Genomic DNA, 20,031 nt, shown 5'->3' on the forward strand with positions numbered 1-20,031 from the left:
TGTAGTTTATAAAATACGAATACAATGGTTTTTAAATAAGCGAATCGTCGAGCATAGTTTGATGTGAGATGGCGATGAATTCAATAATGATAACGCAGTGAAATATGCAATGTGGCGACCAAAGTTAGTGCGGATAGTAGGTAGTAGAAAATTTCCATTTGAAGCGAATCTAGTACGGTTAAAGTTAGACAAATCATTAGAATAAAAGAGGCTTGATGGGACAAGATGGTGCAATGACTTGAACAGCATGATCATGAGGTGATATTTCAATAAACTAACAGTAGAAAGTATCTCGAAGTTACGAAGTTATGATGATGCACTAGAACGATATGAGCTGAAAGTCATTAGCCTGATGGCTTGGTTTTGAATGGGAGATAAGTGGGTGAGGTGTGTGTTTCCCCAAGTGGTGACGCAATAATTAATATGCTTGTCGAGCTTAATCTTATCGCACCTGCCGGAGTCAAAGAGATGTTTAGCTGGCCATGTAGGCGTGCGTGCAGGCGGGTCCAGCATTCAAGCGCACACAACGCGAATAATATACAAAACGAAAGTGAGAGAATGCGGAAACGGAAGCGCTTGATACCAGATAGGAAGCACATAGCGTCACCAGTGAGCGCATGTGCGCGCACTTGCCCACATTTAAAAAAAAAGGTAATTTCAAGCACGCGCGCGTAGCGGGAAGAGGCAATTGCGTGTGAATGCGGAGCCGCATTCGCGTATGCACTCGGTTAAGCCGGTAGCTCGGCGGTTTCTTGAGTTACAGCGTTGCTCCACTTAATACCTCACGCAAAGTATGACAGTGAGAATAGCGCGGACTTGGTGCATGTGGATAGATGCCCACAGTCCGAATGTAGAAGAAAACGAAAGGAAGATACGAATATAGAAGCACAATGCGACGCGCGCAACTTGAGTCGTCAAAATGCATAAGCGGCAATGCAAGACACGAGCACAGCCAGGCTCATCATCCCCACAGGCGTGCGCAAGGCTATCCGTTGGGCGATATGATATAAGAGGGGCGACAGGTTTGAATGACGAGACAAGTCCAATGCAGCAGGTGGCGAGACACCCTTTCAGTTCTAGCACCAACTCGGTGTGACGTCACTGACGGCGTTTATTGGGGCTCACATAGCCCATGACCGCTAAATATGAAGTAAGTACACTGTCCTTCCCTGCAGCAGCGTACCGCATGCCAGGGAATTTCGTTTTTTGCAAAATGACGAATAAACACTAACACCCGAGACGCTACGCTGACAACCATCGAGTTTGCGCGAAATTTCAAACTGAACCTTTCACCTTCGTATTTTCTGCTGTTGACAAACCTGTGATGACGAAATTAGATACGATAGAATTCTCAAAGGTAGATAATGAGTGTGCAGACAAAGAGCAAGCGTAAAGCAATCGCAATGTAGCCGTACACCAACAACACGTACACCAGGCCTATGAAAATACAAATAACGAGTGTGTTATTCTCGCCTAGAGAGGTTCTCGCGTTTGCGACTCAACGTGGTGCCCTCTAGTGTTACGTAAACGAAGAATATCAGGGGTGCGTTTTTGTGTCCCACCCTTCTTTGTAATGTATACTCGCACGCCCGTACCGCCTTGCCTTGCATCATGAGTGACCATGATGCAAGGCAAGTGATCAACGCACGTGATCAACTCGGTTCACTTCGTTTCGCGCGTTTTCTAGCGCAAGAGGCAATGAGTATACGCGTCGCCGAAAAGCTAAAAGTCCTGATATAAGTTCTAACAATGTCCAAATGCTTTATGAAATAATAAGTTACGAGAGGAGATAGCTACTATAGGAATGGTCGTGACTGCAGGCGAGAGAGAAGCTATCGTCTTTGAACTCGGTGTTGTTAACAGCCACACTTGCGCTCACTTCTTAATACAATCAGTCACCGGTAAAATTTCTGACAATTCAGATTCAACCAAAAGACTCAGATCTTCAAAGGTGATTTTCAATGTTCAAAGGGCGTTTTCAAAACTTGATCTGTCAAAAGGAACGCATCTCCGCCAGGGGCAACAATTTCGTAATGTATGATTGCGTCTATTACAACAAGCTTTAAAGGGACATTAGGCAACTATTAAGTTGACGTTGATTGTTGAAATGGTGGTCCAGAAACCTCGTAGTGTTACTTATGTGCCAAGGAAGGGCCTATTTTGAAATAAAATCACGTTTTAGTGCTCCGGATCGGTTTAGCGCACTTCAAATTACCCGCCTCAAGAAGCGGACTGACCGGACCGACTCACGTCACGCAGCAAAGCCGTTCACAACGTTGTCCGGCTTTGCTGCGCTTGTAGCAGCGGACCGAAAGCAGCGGGAGCCACAGCAGCAACAACAGCCATTGATCAATTTCCCTCCATCGGCTTCGAGATTGTAGTCGCTTTTGTTTGAACAGCACCCCACTAGATGGCACTACCTGTCTCGTGCAACCACGCAAAAATAGAATTTTTGAACCACTCGCGCCATTCCCCATAGTAACGTCCAGCGGTTCTTTTTTCCATGAGTCAAACAGAAACGGACAAGCAGCATTTCATTGCGTCTCTTGATGCACGGAAGGTTCTTTATTTAGTGCAGTTATATCGATTACTAGTGAATAATTGTAGGCAGTCCGTCTGATGTCATCGGGCTCATTTTGAAAATGTCTACTGCAGCGCTTGTGTTCTTGTGCATTTACCTTAATTTCTCGGTAAGTAGGGCACTGTTGTTGATAATATTGTCATTTTAGATGTTGTCATACATTGAGCTTTCACTCTGATGTGAATAGTTATTTGACTTTAGAGTCTCTTTAAGTCTGTCATACGAACAAATGTAGGTGTTTTGTATTCGAGTGACTGTGCTTGAATGTATATGTGTCTGTGCGTTCAAACCTTCGAGACATCTAAAGCACGCTTGGTGTGTCCGCATGTTTTCGTTTCAGATATCATTTAATCTAAAATTCTGGTGTGTTTTTATAATAATAATAATAATAATAATAATAATAAAATTAATAATAATAACCAATCCTTTATTTTTTGTCAAGAAAGACGACGAAAGAAGCTGGAAAAGATAGCTGAAAAACAGTTTATTAGCTATATATATATATATATATATATATATATATATATATATATATATATATATATATATATATATATGCCCCTTCCTCCCCCACCACTGCTAGAAAAAGTACACTTTGGCAAGTTTACAGCAGTGCAAATTAACAGCCTTGTTAAAAAGGTCCTTGAACAGGAAGTGAGAAGACATTAAACGATGGACAAATAGGATTATCGGCAACAATGCAAAGCATATTCATTGGAAATAAAAGTAATAATAACTAGCTGTCATCATTTACAATGAAAAAAACGCCAAATTCCGGAGAATTCCAGATTTACGTCGAATAAACTCCGTTAAACTCCAGATTTCTCAAATAAATTCATATTTATTTATTATTTATTTTATTTATAGAATACTGCGGACAAAAAGTCCAAGCAGGGTGAGCATACATGAAACACACTAAATAACAGAATGAAACAAGGTTGCAAAGCGTTTTTTACACAATTTCTTTGCTATAAGACAGAGGGGTTATGACTTAAAAAAAAAAGTAACAGCTGAACAACAAGGTGATAATACAATTCAAGGAAGTCATGGAAGAAGAGTATTTTCACAAATGGTCAAGGGCGTTGAGAAATTCGATGCGAAAATACCCTCCGAACCTCCGAATTTCAAGAAAAATAATCTTCGAAAACGCAGAGACCAAAATAAGTAGGCGGAGTGTTTATAAAAATACGTCCGGAAATCGTAAAAATTTAAAATGCAATATTCTCTCGCTGCCTTGATAATTGCTTTTCCTGCCATGCCAGACATTTCAAGATCAGTAGAGACGCCAAATACAGTAGTAATTAAGAAAATTGAAATGATCAGCATTTGTTTAATATATATAAGTGGAGACAGGTGGGCGGGTCAAATGCGAGATCCGATTGAGGTTTTTTTTTTCACGAAGAGCCCATTGCCACTTTCAGTTAAAAAAAAAAAAAGTGCCGACTGGCAATCATTACAGAACAATGGAATAGGACCGAATCAACAGGCAACCAATCACAATAAGGAATGGCATTTAAAAGAGACAAAAGTATAAAGGCCTCGCCACTGGATATGGACTAACCAAAAAGATAATATAAAAAGTCTTCATAGAGTTGACGAGACGTCAATACAATTTGAATTCTCGTTCTAGTGTTTCACAACGAAATAGTCGCCAAGCTTCAGTTACGGCTCTATCACAGTAACAAATGATCATCTAGAAGGCTATGCTGTTGCACGGTGTCATCAACCTACTGATAACTATGTCTTCCTAATTCTCTCTTAAAGGTACGATTTTGCTGCAATGACAACACATTTCAACATTATCCTACGATATGGAGATGACAGTCACCATTATTCAAAAAAGCCGCCTAATTCCACGTCTGAAACCATCTAAAGACAGCGAAAAAACAGCAACCGTAGCCTCAGTGACTTCAATGCGTCCCGCATCTCAGAGGCCACCTCTCTACATATAGCTTTTCGAAGTTGTTGCGAGATGGCGCGACCATCTCAAACGCGGCTCGTACGGTTGATGTGTCATTTGTGCAGGTGGCAGCTGCGTCGCAGCTGAAGCGTTCGAGTGGCGTCGTAGATCGTGTCTGATCGTGTCTGATCGTGTCAATGGCGGAGAAAAGCAGCGAGACGCAGTGCAATGGCTACCCGCCGTCTGGATGAATAGCTCGGAGTGTTCCGACAGAGGCAAGCTCGCGCCGGACGCGACGACCAAGGACGACAAGTGCAAACACCAGCCAGACATCGCAGCGATGAGCGTCATCAGGCGAGTCATGGTGAGCCGAAAGCCGCGGCCGGTCACCGCCCCGGAGCGCAAGCTGTGCAACTACATGCACCGCGTGTGCCTCCAAGCGAGAGTCGAGGGCTACGAGTACTGCATGCGGCACGTTCTGGAGGACAAGGGCGCTCCTTTTCGACAGTGCGCCTACACGCACGCTCAAAGCGGGCGCCGGTGCGCCTACGCGGCGCCGAAAACCGACAAGCGCGAGTCGCTGTGCCAGTTTCACGCGCGAAAAGCTCTCCAGCACCGTCGCTCGTCCGGCAAGAAGCAGCACCTCGTCGAAACGCCCCAGAAGGTGATCGAGACGTTGGAGCACTACTGCCGAGACCCGCAGCACTCCGTGGACCAATCTGACACCGCGAGGAACACGGTGAAGTTTTACGACGTCGAGAGCGACGAGGAGCCTCCCACGATCGGCGAGTTTCCAGCGTGCGCGCCGGGAGACAGCGATGCCGACAGTCTCGACGACGACTTGGACGATCCGCTCCGGCACGCCGGCGTGTACACCGTCGAGGAAGCCTCCTCGATCACGCGTGATAAGCTTGTGCGACTGCAGAGGTTGTACTTGAACCAGTTTAAGAGACTGACGGACGTTCTGATGGACAAGCGTGCTCAGTACCTCCGTAACAAGGGGCCGTCGGGCTCCAAGGACTTCACTTCGCCTCAGGAGGAGGCGGTGTACAAGCGTTACCGTGCCTATTGCCGATACCACCGCACCTACGGTGCCGAAGCCGTTCTGAGAGAGAGGCTGAAGCAGAAGCAGAAGAGCGGGCGCACTGGCCAACCCGCGATCGAGGAGGGTGTGACTTGCAGCCAGGCAGGGTGTAGCAGTACGGCCATTCCGTTGTCAAGGTTCTGTCGCTCGCACATACTTAACGACCGCAAACAACAGCTGTTCGAGCGCTGCGATGGTGACAGCAACAATGGCCTAACTTGCAGCACTGTTTTGTTGAAAGTCCGTGGACCGCGAGACGTCTGCCTGGTACATGCCGCTCCCAATCCTTTGTTGGACTTCAGGTAAGTCACACTCGCACATGAGGAATTGCTTGGCGAAGGGACCGAATTGCTTGGCGCTTCTGTAGAGTTAAGCGTTGCGAAATGCAGTCGCTGTACAACGCTAATGAAGCCTTCTTGGAAGCTTAATTAATTGATTTGCCGAACAAGTGATTTCTCGGAAGTGCGAATGTCCGCAGAATGAACGAAATATATTTCTCTCTACAAATACATAAGAAAAAAAAGCGGATGCAAGGGTAAAAGCCGTACGCAGCATCTTGAAAAAAAGCCCCATTGTGCCTTGAAACTGAATAACTTAATTAGACCGGAAAAGGCTAATGGTGCAACGTGGTTGAAGCAGGTTGCCCGACACTAACCTTAGCGTAGTTATCGCAGGCCTTTTGTTAAAACTTTCACTGATATCCTGGTTAAAAATCAAGTGCAAGCTGTTATTTTAAAAGTGCATATGCGTAAGTAGAAAAAATGAATCCGCAAGTAAAAAAAATAACTTGAGAAAAGTGCTAAGCTAATCACTTCTCCTCTTGAACGAAGGCACAGAGTTTTTACGTAGTTTGGTCATGTATCCCGCAAGCGCTGCAAGACATCCCAACTTAAGCCCACGAAACCTTTGGTGAATCACGGCTGCACTTGTGTAAATTTGTTCACACTGTGCAGTTGCCTCTCCTGCGCAGCACCACTTGTTCAGAAATTCCCATCATTCCGGCACACAGTTAAACACTGCTGTGAATGGGTGCCTGAAGATACTTTTAGTAACGAAGCACCCTCTTGACCATAAACTAATGAAACATTAGTTTTCTAGCCTTACCGTTGTAGTACTATTTGTGGCATTTTGGTAATAGTCACACACGGCATTATCTGCCCGAGGATATGAGCAAACTTAATTTATTTTTTCTTTCAGTTTTGATTGAAATTGTTTGTATCTGAGAGTTTGAGCCACAATACAGCATTATTCTATTTGAGACGAAACTTCACTATTGCTCTCCCCGACTTAATTCATTTTGTAGCCATCTGTAAAAAGGCCATGGCACAGCTTCCTAACAAACTGGGTCACTGTGATGACAGCTTTGACGACTTAAAGACAGCATAACAATGTTGTGCTTCAATATGATAGCAATGCAACCACTTTATTGGTCTCTGTGCATCAAAACAAAAAGAACTTCGAATTAATGCCTTGATAACATTAAGGAGACGTCAAAAATTTTGAATGATGTCATGCAGAGCATTAACATGGCGGTTTCAGCTACATCAGTGCAAGCAATCTGTAATCAACCGTCTTGAAAACTCAAATTCTTCATTCATAGCACAGGTAATTTCATTTAGTAGCTTTCACAAATATCAAAGATAACACTTCAGGTTTAGACATCTGAAAACCCTCATTAAAGAGTTAATTTCAATGTATAGGTCTGTTGTGTAGAGACTTTTGGCATAATAGAGCTAGAAAAGTACAACCAGCACAACAAAAATCATTTCTGCTTGTTGATGTCATCGTCATGGTGTTTGTAGATAAAGTAGAATGGGATTTATGGTAGGTGCAACAAAGCTTGTCTTGTGCAATTTTTGTAATAGGCTGAAACTAGAAAATGATGGAATGCAAAGTAATTACTTTTTATGGAAGGCAGTACGCGTTTGTCCATCTCTCTTTTTGTATGTTTTGTTTGCACCTTTTTCCTTCCGTAAAACATGTGCCAACTAGCCCAACAAAATGTTCTACATATTTGAATTACTTTTTGCGTGATATCCCTAATTGGGCTCACAGAGGAAATAATGTTATATTAATTTAAACATTATTGCTCTTCAGCATTTCTACTCTACTGCCGAGCACATAAGAAGCATTTTTAGAGTTTCTGAAGAATCGTGCATCTACATTTTACACTGTTACAATATTTCAGATTTTTGCTCTAGTTTTTACAGTCAGACCAAGTAGGACAGTCGGGTATCGCCAGCCCTGAACATGAAAAGCAGCAGGGTAAAATTATTCTAGCGACGCAGGGGCACCTTACTTTTCAAGTGTGTCAACATGTGTACTGTTAATTGCTACATAAAACTAAATTTAGGGGACTTTAATAGCATTTTGGAATAACTAACAAGTAGCAGGAGTGATCAAGTTTTACCAGGAGCCCAAATGGTATCGGTGCCATTTCTAGCATGAGCTATATTTGTGCTAGCTAAACAATGCATCACCGCTGATATTGTGGACATGAAGCCAGAGAAAGCTAAAATTGGCTTGTTGACGCAACCCGATACATAACCAAATATTTTTCTGAAAAACAAATTTCACAAAAAGTGCATTGTTTGTTTTGTTTTTTTTTTGCACTTGAGGACTCATTGCCAAAGGCGCAGACCACTCTTAAATTCAAGTTGGTTTTTATTTGTCGTCTCCAGTATGCACCATTTTTGCTGGCACCCCTTTCTCTCCCAGCTAACTATAAAATGAGACTAGGAGAGCAGAATAGTAGGTCTGGAAATTAATACGCAACAAACTGAAGTGATGTTGAACAGTCTCTAATGAGAACAGTGCTTTGCGAGGCAACAGTAGTGAGGCACTCGAATTAGTAAAAAGAATACGTCTACTAAGGACAGGTAATGACGGCAGATCCAAACCATGAGTGAAGCAACTAGAAGTGTCAGAATGTGGTGACAGGCATTTTCAAATCATGACTGGTAGTTTAACACTAGCCCTTGATAGAAAGGTATATAGCAGCTGCACCTTACTGGTGCTTACTTACGAGGCAGAAATCTGTAGGCTTACGAAATGGTGTAATTTAAATTTAGGACGGTATAGGAAGGCCAAAGAAAGTAACAAGAAAGCAGAGTGGATGAGGGAGCGAACAGGTGTCACAACATCTTAGTCAAAGTCAAGAAGATATTGGCATGAGCAGGACATGTAGCCTGAAGGCAAAATAATTGCTGGTCTTTAGGAGCAGCAGGCTGGAATACAAGAAAAGGCCAGTGCATTGGGGGAGGCAGGAATTTTGGTGGACGAATGAGATTAACAAAATTGTGGGGATAACCCAGCTGCAGCAAGCACAGGATGGGGTTGAATTGGATGTCGTCAAGGTGATGATGAACTACGGTGCTATTTTTTTCTTCTCTTTTTTTTTTCCAGTGTTCCAGAAATCAAAAGCAGCACTGAGAATGTACACGTCGATGTTGAGAGCACCATTGATATGGACATTCCGGAAATCGAGCCCTTCCAGTCCATGGACGACATCGCTGCCCTTGGCTTGGATGTGGTGCAGCCTGGTTGCCTGTTTGGCCTAAACCAGTTTGGGGACCCTGGTGAATCGACTGACTCGGCCCTGTCAGATGATGGGGGTACCAGCAGCATCATAGGTTTGGAAGCACCGTCGGACATTTTAGACGACGTTGATGTCGTCAAATGACAACCAGCTGAATACCATTGTGACCTGCATTTTCAAGACCCTTCACAGACAAAACTGAATCTGTTGACTGACTAGTCCAGTTGTGTTGTGAGAACAGCATTAAATTAAAATGTTGGCCGAGTTGATCATATAGTTATTGCAATCAATTTATTTTACTTTATACAGCTGCACACAAGATTCTCAACAAATGACTATGACATAAGCACTACAGCACAGCTTGAGAAGGTAATAAAGCAGTTCAGCTTTACATAAATGGCTGTGTGACAGTTTGCATCATTGTTCATTCGATGGAGACGAAAATTCTGTAGACCCGTGTGCTCAGATTTGAGTGCACGTTAAACAACCCCAGGTGGTCCGAAGCCCTTCACTACGGCATCTCGCATTATCATATTGTGGTTTTGGGACATTAAACACCACATATCAATCAGCGCCCGATATCTTCTTTCCACAATGGTGGTCAAAAATAAAATATGAGCTTAAAACACTACATTCAAACATTGCCATGTGGAGACCACGTGCCACATTCTCTGGAGTGTCAGGGTGTGTTTGTGTGTGTAAAGAGACTATATGTAACATACAACGAATAACTTGCAAAGAATACCTCAACAACCAGCCATATAGCTTTGCTGAGTGGTATATGCTACTTCTACGAATTTTTCATAGGTGAAGGGTGAAGTTTTTATGCACTTGAAAGTCCTCTGTGTAAATCAATGTTAACATCCCGACTTCAGATATGTTCCATTTTTTTATACTACATTGCTATCTCTTACATGCTCCACGTTCCTTGCAATACCAGAGCATTTTGGGCTTCTGTGGTGGCTTCCTTTGCGTTCGTCAACGAAAACACAACCTGCCACACATTGTTTGTTTTGAAGTTAAGCATATCGTGGAAACAACATATGTAAAGGTGTCAAGGCTGCCCCAAAAGCCCATACCAGCAGATGATCCTGCTATTGATAACATCAGTAGATGCTTTGTACTTGTTCTCTGTCCTTCAAATTCAACATATCAAGAACGAAAATGCCTTTCAGTCGTTTTAGTGAAAGCTGCATAAAAATAATCAGCACTAGATGGAAGCTCCCTATTGATTAGCCTCGCCCTACATAAAATTATATGGCGTGCGCACACGGGCAATCCCCTAGTCACCTAAGAGATGGAGTACATAGCAAGCCATAGACATAAGAGGAAGGGGGCGGTGCGACTTGACCTCGACAGGGGGGGGGGGGGGCAAAGTCAGCCGCCCCATCTATGGCATATTATGAAGGCAGAGGGTGCTGCGACAGGCCTTCGCCCACCCCCACCTCCCTACACACCGAAGAAAACCCTGAGCACGCTTATGATAATATCAATATCTACCTTATGATTATGCTGCATTTTCTTGCATGTCAACACCAGGCTGTCACTTGTGAATGGATGGATGGTGGAACTTTAGTAAAGTTCTGACATCCCATATCTATGGACTTAGTGTGTGATGCAAACAGCGCAGCGACGGCCATTGATATGTCAAATTGGAGTTTCACTGACTAAACTATCCAGCATGCCAGCAGTTTTGTACATCATTGTACTTAATTTTTGTTTTCTCTAGTATGACTTGTTGTTTAGGCCGATTTTTTTTTCAGAACGGGTAGCATCTTTTGCAGGTCCATGTTATCTTGTGCTTAAAAGCATTACTTTCCATCCTCTGGCCATCAACTTTTCTTTAAATATTGGTGTATTGCAATGCCTACAGTGCTTATTGTGACGATTCAAAATGTAAACGTTTCTAGATTTTCTTTTAATGGCTAACTTCTACAACAATGATCTGGCCGTAGAAGCACCCGGGTGCACGTTAAAGAACCCCAGGTAGTGGAAATTTCCGGAGCCCTCCACTACGGCGTCTCTCATAATCATATGGCAATTTTGTGACGTTAAACCCCACAATGTCAATCAACATACAAGCACCCCAGTCCGCCCGTAGCGTGCGTGGTATAGTTTACGAGCGCATATCCTCGCGAATTCGCGCTACTTCTTGGCCGTTAAGCGTGACCCGAAGGAGCGTGGAAATATCAGCCCCTTGGCAGCGTGTGTCTGTGTCACGTGGGGGCGCTTCCGATTACTGCGAGTCCGCCAGAAAATGAAGGGAAGGGGCGGGGGGGGGGGGGTCGCATCGTGTACGATGGGCGTGAAGGAGAGCAGCGAAAGAAAATGAAAAAATGAGCGAGACGAGAAAGTGAAAGCGGGTCGTTGTCGAGGGGACTGGCCCTCCGCACCTCAGCGGTGTGTGCTGCCGGCTGTTGTATCGCGCAAGCGTCCGTCTCTCGTGACTTGCCTTCGTAAGTACGGGGGCTTTGGGTTCAGCGTAGCATCAATCATGGCAAGGCGACGTAGTACCGATTGTGCTAGACTGCCAGGTTACATTTGCAAAGGGGGCCCGGCCGTGGGAGTCCGGGAGCGACGAACGCCACCACTCAAATAGCCTAATCTCAATAGGTTTATAGATGACCTTTCGAATAAGAAAATGAATCTTACGGATTATTAATATTAGTCGAATTTCACGTAACGGTAAAAACATTGTTATTAGTACGTTAATCATTTCGACCATGCCCGACCAACTACACTCTGTCTGTCCTCTTGTAATAGATGCATCTATCATCTCAATAAGGTGAAAGCCTCAGAAGCCCAATCAAACGCAAAAATTTACTGTCGAAGCGAGTGATGCAAGAAATCATTATCACGTGATGACATCACAAGTAGCTAACATTTGTGATGTCACGTAATGCCATCGCTCGGTCAAATGTAGGCCGGTCATGGAGGCATTGCAAAAATGTCGTGCAGGTATGTCGTGCTCACACAGGCGACATACCTGCAGCAAAGGTAAATGCTTCTGCCGTCTTCAACAGTTTTTATGACAGTGTTTTGTGCGTCCAAAGTACGAGCGAACATTGCGCGCTGGTGCACTGTCAGGGCAAACTATGGAGCTCTAGACAATGTCCTACGCCTCTGTGCGTTCGTACGCGTTGAGTTTACTCACTGCACATTTACACACACACCGCACTGAGACCTTAAAGACCAACTGCAACGATATTTTACCTGGGCAGAATTGGCTCAAAATACGTAGGATATACGTTTCTCTATGGCCTTTGATATGGCAAGCGCGCAGCGTGCTCCCGTAATCTCGGAGGGCGTGGTTTTCCGCAAGTAGTTTGTTTATGCAAAACCAGATGGCGCCATCGCACAGAAGCGCCACGGCCTTCTCCTCAGCGGCGCGGTCGCGATGTGGCGTGTGCCGGAAGTTGCCCCGCAGCCTACGGCGAGAACCGGCGGTGGTAGTGATTCTTGAAAGAGGAAAAGGGCACCTACCTTCTGTCAGCCATAAGGCGACACGGCGCAGTGCCTACGATAACAAAGAAGGGAAAAAAGAGATGCGGGCGGCGCGCACTATGCGCTGCGCCAGCTTTTCTGGCCTTCAACACGGGAGCGGGCAGCATGAAATATGTGCCTGTTATTTTTCTCAGGCAAGGAATAGTCACACTGAATTGCCAAGCCAATTTGATCTGAACAGCTTGTCAAAACGTTATCCTCTTCAAACGTGCACCCCTAAAAAAGTGTGCTCTGTATCGGTTCCCCCTTTTGAAAGAAATAAAGTTTTCATCATCATGATATGCATATCTCGTAAAAAAAAACTGCAATGAAAGCTTTACAATCAAATCACGAAGAAGGGCACAACGTTTTGCTCCGCCGCAATGCAATAATTTTATGCAGTGAAGCATATCGAAAATCGAAGGAGCCACTATCACGGAAAATAGTGTAGCACCAAAAATGCGTTTCTTTTTTTTTTCATTCTTTCTTTCTTTTTCTCGAGGATTGGTTCCGAGGATCACCATTTGAGAACCATTGCCCTGGAGTGAGTGAAATGGGAACGGAAATATATGAAATTGAGAACACTTGAAGACGCAGTTAATGAGGCGTGACAACAAAAAATTATGGTGAGGCAGTGATAAAAGAACATAAAATAAAGTGCCTCTGACAACAGATAGTAATAGCAGTTCGTGTTCGCCCCGTATTCTAGAACGTCCGTTAACTTAACGCTTCACCTTAACTTGCTAAATTTAGTGGGGCCGTCGTCTCTAGGCAGAGCAAATCTCTGCGTATCAGCGATAATCTGCAGCGATTCTTGAGAAGCGCCGCGTCATTTTCAGTCGAGCAGCGGCTGAACTCTTGTCAAGTGATGGACTTAATTCGAGTCGTGGAGTGTTTGGGAATGCCGTTTGCAGAGGAGAGGCCTCCCTTGACTAGCAAGGCCGGACATGCACGTCTTGGACATATGCATACAGTGCCATAGTACGGTGTTATAGTCGTAGCAAGGATTGAAGATGACCACTGGCGATTTCATTGGATTGAAGAAAGCCGAAGAAAGGTTTCGAAACACTTACTCTGCAGCTACGACGAACGCAGCGCGCCCGTCCACATGAAAGTGCTTGTTGTAAAGTCTGCTCAGCGGAAAATCCCGTTGATCCCAGTTGATATGATCGGGATAAGCAAGAAGCCCTGCTCACGAAGGGGTCGTACAAGTGCTTCACTTGGCTGTCTATACCTCTCTCTTAATACGCAAACAGCGATAGTCAGCGGCCCACCTTTGCACCGTTGCCCTAGTGGCCCCTTGACCCTCACGAGGTGCACAGAGGTCAGACAACTAGAGTAAACAATGCTTGACGCGTTACGACTGCTTAGCGAGGTTTGGTTAACCTCTTCAAACTGCCCACCGGCCCTCCAGGCATGTCCTCTATCTACGCCGAAGCAAGTTATGCTTAGGCGTTTGTTTCGCAGATTTTCTCTGCACATAAAGGGTGCTTACCAGCGCAAACGACAGGGCAGGAGGGGACAGGAGAAGAGACGAGACAGAGACTCCTGTCCCCTCCTTCCCTGTCGTTGGCGCTGGTAAGCACCCTTTATGATGTTATACCAACACGCCCGATTCCACTGTTCTCTACGCATTTACACGTTTCCACAGGAGGAACCCGTCAGCCTCAGCGTCCGCGGTGCCACTACTGCGACGCATCAACTGGGTATAATGCGAACGCCACGATTTTATCTCAGTTTCAGTGATGTTGCACCGGTGTTTGGCAATCGTCGGGGGTTCTCCGTGCAGAACTGCCCGCCGCGTCAATGCAGACCGGGGCGCCCTCCCAACACACGCTACGCAGCCTCGCCGCCATTGTTTTCTGGGTGATAGACGCACCGCCACTTAAGGGTGTGTCCGATTTCCCACGAGCGCGCGCTCCGAGGCACGCACGCGGGCCATGCGAACAAACATGTCCTCCCTCATTCAAAGCAAACCAGGTACTGAGGCCGCAGCAGCGACAACAAACTGGCTTCTGGTGTATAAATTTGCATATCGTTGTCTACAGGTCGACCACAATGCGATACGGATCTGCCGTTTGATTATTAATTGTGCATTATTGGACGTTTTCTGCGCGTGTTCTCTTCCTATCATTCTTGCCTACGTTCACTGTTTCTCTATTTTACAGGGAAGCCGTCTTAGTTTACCTTGTGCAGTCGTCGCATGCAGTAGTAATAGTAGTCGCCACTCTGGTCGCATGACCATAAGAGGCGTGAGTAAATAAATAAATAAATGAAACGATGATGATTAGGATGACGCACATCTTTCTAGCCAATGACACACTCTCGGCGAATGTTCAGTGAATTTACAAGATGGCCTCCCCAGTCGCAGCGCTTGTACGTCCTTCAATGTATGTTAATGTGTGAGGCTGACTTACCCCTAGTTCTCAAGTGACCTCTTCCCTCCTCTCGTGCGCTTGCCTATAGCCTCGGGAATCACGAAATATGCAGGCGATGCTCCAGCGAAAATCGCATTTGTTGTAGAGAAAAGAAAAAAAAACTCTAGATAGCTTTTGAGCTTTCAAGGTTTCGATCCATCATCGCCTTCATCCTCGTCATCATCAACACCATCTCTCTGCATTATTTACCACTGCCTTCCTTACCTAACGCTGAGTTGCAGGGTTTTCGACCGGGCTAGTTGGTGGCTGAGTAGCAGGACTGAAAATTGATTAAGGCCGACCTCTCAGCCTTTCTCTCATCACAAACATCTCTCTCTACCTCCTATAGAAGCAACAAAACGTGGAGCAAGTTATAGCTTTAATTGCACGAACTCCACGACCACTCAGGAGGATCGCGGAATGAAGTGTTTAAAATGGCCTCTGCGCTCCAATTTCAAAATCCTCGGTGGAATCATGACGCAAAATGATATACATGCCGAATCTGCTTCGCAGATTGGGCAAGCATATTTAACAATGATCGCTAAGAATGCGTGGGTCAATATTACATAAATTAAATTACACTACTTAATTGCATACATGTGAAGGGCAGTGAATCGATGTAAATATTTTGTGACTAATTTCGAAAGCTCTTTCCAGTAATAGTTCAAAAGCCTGTCAAAAACATCTCGAACAGATTCCGTTCGTGCAAAATTTATTCGACGAAAGCGACGATGTGGCCCGTGAACCTAACGAACAGGGTCGGGTGGATATCAAGCCTGCAAGTTCCTCGTAGGCTGAGAAGACGGCCTTAATGTCCACCTGGGCAACGCGCACGATGTCTGTCGTTCCTTTAGTTTTAAGCGTAGCGCTGCTTAACGAGGCAGCAGAACTAGTATAAAACACGGGGACAAGCGCGCACATGAACGTTCACACGGGCCTGCTTCAAGCTGGATAACAGAATCCTGCAGAAGAAGAGGGAGAGAGTGCGACGAGCATCAAGAGAGCTCCGGAATTCAGTCTCTGCAAGAGCGACCTTGCTGACGCCATACGGCACAGCCTCTTATGCTCCGACACTTGTCAGTGACGAGAGGGAAGGCACAGATAGCGCGAGCTGGCGCATATTTGCAGTGCGTGAAAGTTATTGCCGTACTTATCTATGATTATCATACTACTTCACCTTCTTTATTCTTTTTTTTTTTCGTCCATACCCACACTCGGCCTACGCGCGGCATGTGACCAGGAACTCGGCTCCTCGAACATATTGTCCCGTCTGCAAGCTTGCTTCTCTTTCTCTCTTTCCTTCTCTCTCCAGTAAACACAATGAGCTAGGTCAACGAAGTGAGGAGCACGAGAAGCAACCACCGTTTCTTCGAGGAAGACGAAGTCGGTGCGTCTGCTTCAATGAGCTGCGATGGTTACGCCCGGTTAAGAGGGTCAATCAATCGATCAATCAATCAATCAGTAAACACCGCAGGGTGCGTGTGAGTCAGAAATCGAAGGACCTACATCTACTGCGGGATACAGAGCTTTCGCACTGTGGTCTTGCGTACACTTGTTTCCGCGTCGTGACGATATCGGTGTTGAGTTCATGAAAGTTACGTTACTATCTATAGCTTTTATTGAATATGCGTATTTTACATACCTTAGTTCAATAACAGTTTCTTTGCATTATCAATAAAAATTAGCACAGCTCGCACGCTTAAGCTTCTCTTGTTAACCATCTGTACAGAATGCTTGGGCGAAGTTTGGGCGCGTTCCGCGGTTGATCATGATCTTTTTTTTTTTTTAATTTTATCTACGACACACAGTAACCTCGGCCGTAACGGCTCTGCTGTAAATGGCTTCTTTCGGAAAAAGAAACAGCTCTGAAACTGAGACAGCGCATTCAATTTCTTTTTACATTGGGCATTCACTGCCTGGCTAGACAATTATGCCAACCATGGCATCGTGTAGGATGCTCCAGCCGCGTAGGTCACGACAGACCGGCAAGTATAGCTAGCGTCGGCAATCGCTCGCGCCTACGGGCATTCATACTGTGCCCCCAACTGTGCAATCTCGCACGCTCTTTGAATGCATTCTATGTGTTCTGTATTCAAATATGCGTAAAATCTGACAAGATAAGGTAACGTATGCCCTCTATGTACGCGGAAAACGAGACTACGCTATTCAATTATCTGTACCGGGCCAGCTAACGGCTTAGCCTCGATTTTTATTTTTGAAGGAGTGTTAGAAACGAATCACAGCGGTGGTCGTCTTTTATGCTTTTATTATTAGGGGCGAAGCTCTTTAAGGTGTGGGTCTGTCCATCCTCCGATGGTGTACGTAGCCACCGGTGGCACATACCCGAAAGTGCGGTCCTTAGAATGTCCGCTGGATGGCGGCACTTGTATATGATAAATACATGATGAAAAGGTGTGAGATGGATGTACTCGGAGTGTTCACTAGATGGACGGACCAACGGACGGACATGCAGATAGACGGACGGACTGACGGATGCATAGACAGACAGAGGGGCGGACACACGGACGAATAGACAGACAGAGGGACGGCCGCACGAACAGGCGCACGGACGGACGGATGGACAGACAAAAGAACAGACTTACGGACGGACACATGGAGGGACGCACGGAAGGACGGATGCATGGACGGACGTATGGGTGCACGGAAGCAAGAGTGAATGGGCGGACGAAAGCACGGACGGACTGACGAACGCTTCGCACCGCCAATCATCATTCTTTCCATGGATATGCTGTGATTTCTTTTAATATTTCGTGCTACGTTTCTCATTGTCCTCGCAGCCAGTGCCCGAAACTTTTTTGTGTGTATCACGTAGCACGACATGCAGGCACGCACCTATATGTATACCTCCTCGACAGGTGGGGAAGACGTCTTGGTGGTTTAAAAGTTTGCTTATATACGCTCGCTGTTAAATAGAATGCGTATTCTAACCTCTCATTCTGTAGAAGCGCCCTCTACACATATAGGTGCATGTCGTGCTTCACGATACACACACACACAAAAAAAACTTCCTCATTAACACTCAGACCCTCACAGTTAGCGACAATTACTTACACTTTAATAGCCAAACGCACAGGCGCTGTATACCACCCGCAGAGTGAAATGACGTAGACACGCGCGTTATATACAAATGACTTTCACGCCTTGTTGAGATTAGGCGTGAAGCACGAGTGCTATAGGAGTGGCCTTAATTATTTTTTATAACACGTAGGAAAACAAGTGGATTGGAAAGTGTTACAAAACGAAGAGGACACGACGATGCGCTGCGGGGTTTTTACACTGAAGACGGGAACAATTTTTGTCGTATTAGTAAATTACTCTATCACAATACCAAGATCACCTCGCTAACCGCCATACACGCTGGCTCAGCGAGGAAACGCGCATAGGAAAATGCAGGTGGGGACGCCGCATTGAAATTCCGGTACGAAACGCCGTCACGGCATAGATTTTGACGTTATCTATACTATAGGTCCAGCGTAGTTAACGATCGGCAAAAATGAAGCACATTGTCCTTCCTTTGAGTGAGCCAGAGACTAAACATACCAAGTTTCACGAAATTTCGTTTTAGTCAATGTCGCTTAAGTATGAAAAATTCACTTCAAAACCCGTGACGTCCCGTGCAAAGATTTGAGCACGAAATTTAAAAATGAGACTTTGACCTTGATTTTCTCCTCGGTATAGGTAAACCTCTGATGGTGAAATAAACGACATTAGAGTTCTCAGAGAACAATTTGTCGATCTAAAACCAATTCGTGGTTTCACACCTAGTGTCCCTTTAAGCGCACATTTATGAACTCGCATTGCTTATCTTATTCTTATTACATTCAAGTCCCGCCGAATAAAGAGGCGTATGCTTCTGCTCAATGAATTCTTGTATTGACTCCAGTGCGAAAAGATGAGACCACATAGAAATGGCGATATGAATGCAAGACGCGCCGGTGCCTCGTTTATGCGTATAACCGCCATCTTTGTACTTCACACACTGACAGTATCTACTGCTGTCTTTTAAGCGACTGCATTCAATGAAAGCAAAGGATAAGGAATTCAAGAGAAACTACCTCAGGGGACGTTATCGTTACTCCGCATCAATTATCATGCAAATTATCGGGTTGCATCAATTATCAGGCAAAGAACAAAAAGTGTTCCACTGGTAGGTCTCAATTCACAACCTTAGCAATCCCTGAGTGCCTTAAAGAGTCCCCAAACATCCTCCGAAACTACAAAAGCAAACGCATTATCCTCTCTCCTGACATTTCCTGACTTTTCGGCACGATTCGTGACGCCGCCAGTCTGTTCAGGTGACGTCCCGAGAAAATAAGTTCTCGGTCGGTCCATATGCGGAAGTATCACTCGCTAATTGTCCGCTACCCTGCTTGTGCCACGCATTCACAAGCCCGTTCTGTCTTGTCTCGCGTGATTATACAGGGTGTCCCACATAACTTGAGCCAAGAAATTGAAAGTGAAAGGCACTTAGGAGGCGAATTGAACCAAACGCATACTACTCGCACTAGCCTGTACGTGCTCAGGCTATTTTTTATTTCCCCCATACTAAGTAATTATTAATTCTTAATTACCTAATTTTTAATTATAGGCTGGAAACCCAAAATATGAACACTGAGATGTAGAGCACTTTCAGAACCCACCGACACAATTGTATCGTGTACGATACGTCTAGCGCTGTTATTTTTTCCACGTTGTAGAGAAAGCCCGCGAAACTTCAAAAGAAGCCGTGTGACTGACCGCGAGCGCACTGCTACAGTGCTGCTATAGGCTTTCTTTACAACGCCGAAAAAAATAACAGCGCTAGACGCATCGCGCAGGATACAATTTTGTCGGTGGTTTCAAAAAGTGCTCTACATCTCAGTGTTCATATTTGCGGTTTCCAGCTAATAATTAGGAAAATAGGTAATTAAAAAGTATTAATTAATTAGCATGAGAATAAATAAAAAAGAGCCTGAGTACCTACAGGCTAATGCGAGTAGTACGCGTTTGGTTCAATTCGCCACTGAA

At 45.0% G+C, this 20,031-nt stretch overlaps 2 protein-coding genes across 2 annotated transcripts in view; one reads left to right on the forward strand and one right to left on the reverse strand.

Annotated features, from left to right (window-relative positions):
• The window catches only part of LOC119174763 (rho GTPase-activating protein 18), a 228,115-nt gene that overhangs the window by 108,152 nt on the left and 99,932 nt on the right, over positions 1–20,031 (reverse strand). The window lies entirely within an intron of this gene.
• On the forward strand, positions 4,617–9,372 carry dgt1 (KAT8 regulatory NSL complex subunit dim gamma-tubulin 1). Its single transcript, XM_037425810.2, has 2 exons — positions 4,617–5,867; positions 8,971–9,372. Exons 1-2 carry the CDS (start codon positions 4,729–4,731, stop codon positions 9,245–9,247), a joined length of 1,416 nt encoding a protein of 471 aa, XP_037281707.2. The 5' UTR covers positions 4,617–4,728; the 3' UTR covers positions 9,248–9,372.

The sequence above is a fragment of the Rhipicephalus microplus genome, chromosome 5, assembly GCF_043290135.1.
Source record: "Rhipicephalus microplus isolate Deutch F79 chromosome 5, USDA_Rmic, whole genome shotgun sequence".
NCBI classification, from domain to species: Eukaryota; Metazoa; Arthropoda; class Arachnida; order Ixodida; family Ixodidae; genus Rhipicephalus; species Rhipicephalus microplus.

Bases quoted from the DNA above. Each gene is read 5' to 3' on its own strand.
- dgt1 (XM_037425810.2), top strand. From the start codon at position 4,729: ATGAATAGCTCGGAGTGTTCCGACAGAGGCAAGCTCGCGCCGGACGCG. The intron at 5,868-8,970 runs GTAAGTCACACT...TTTTTTTTCCAG, and splicing joins AATCCTTTGTTGGACTTCAG to TGTTCCAGAAATCAAAAGCA.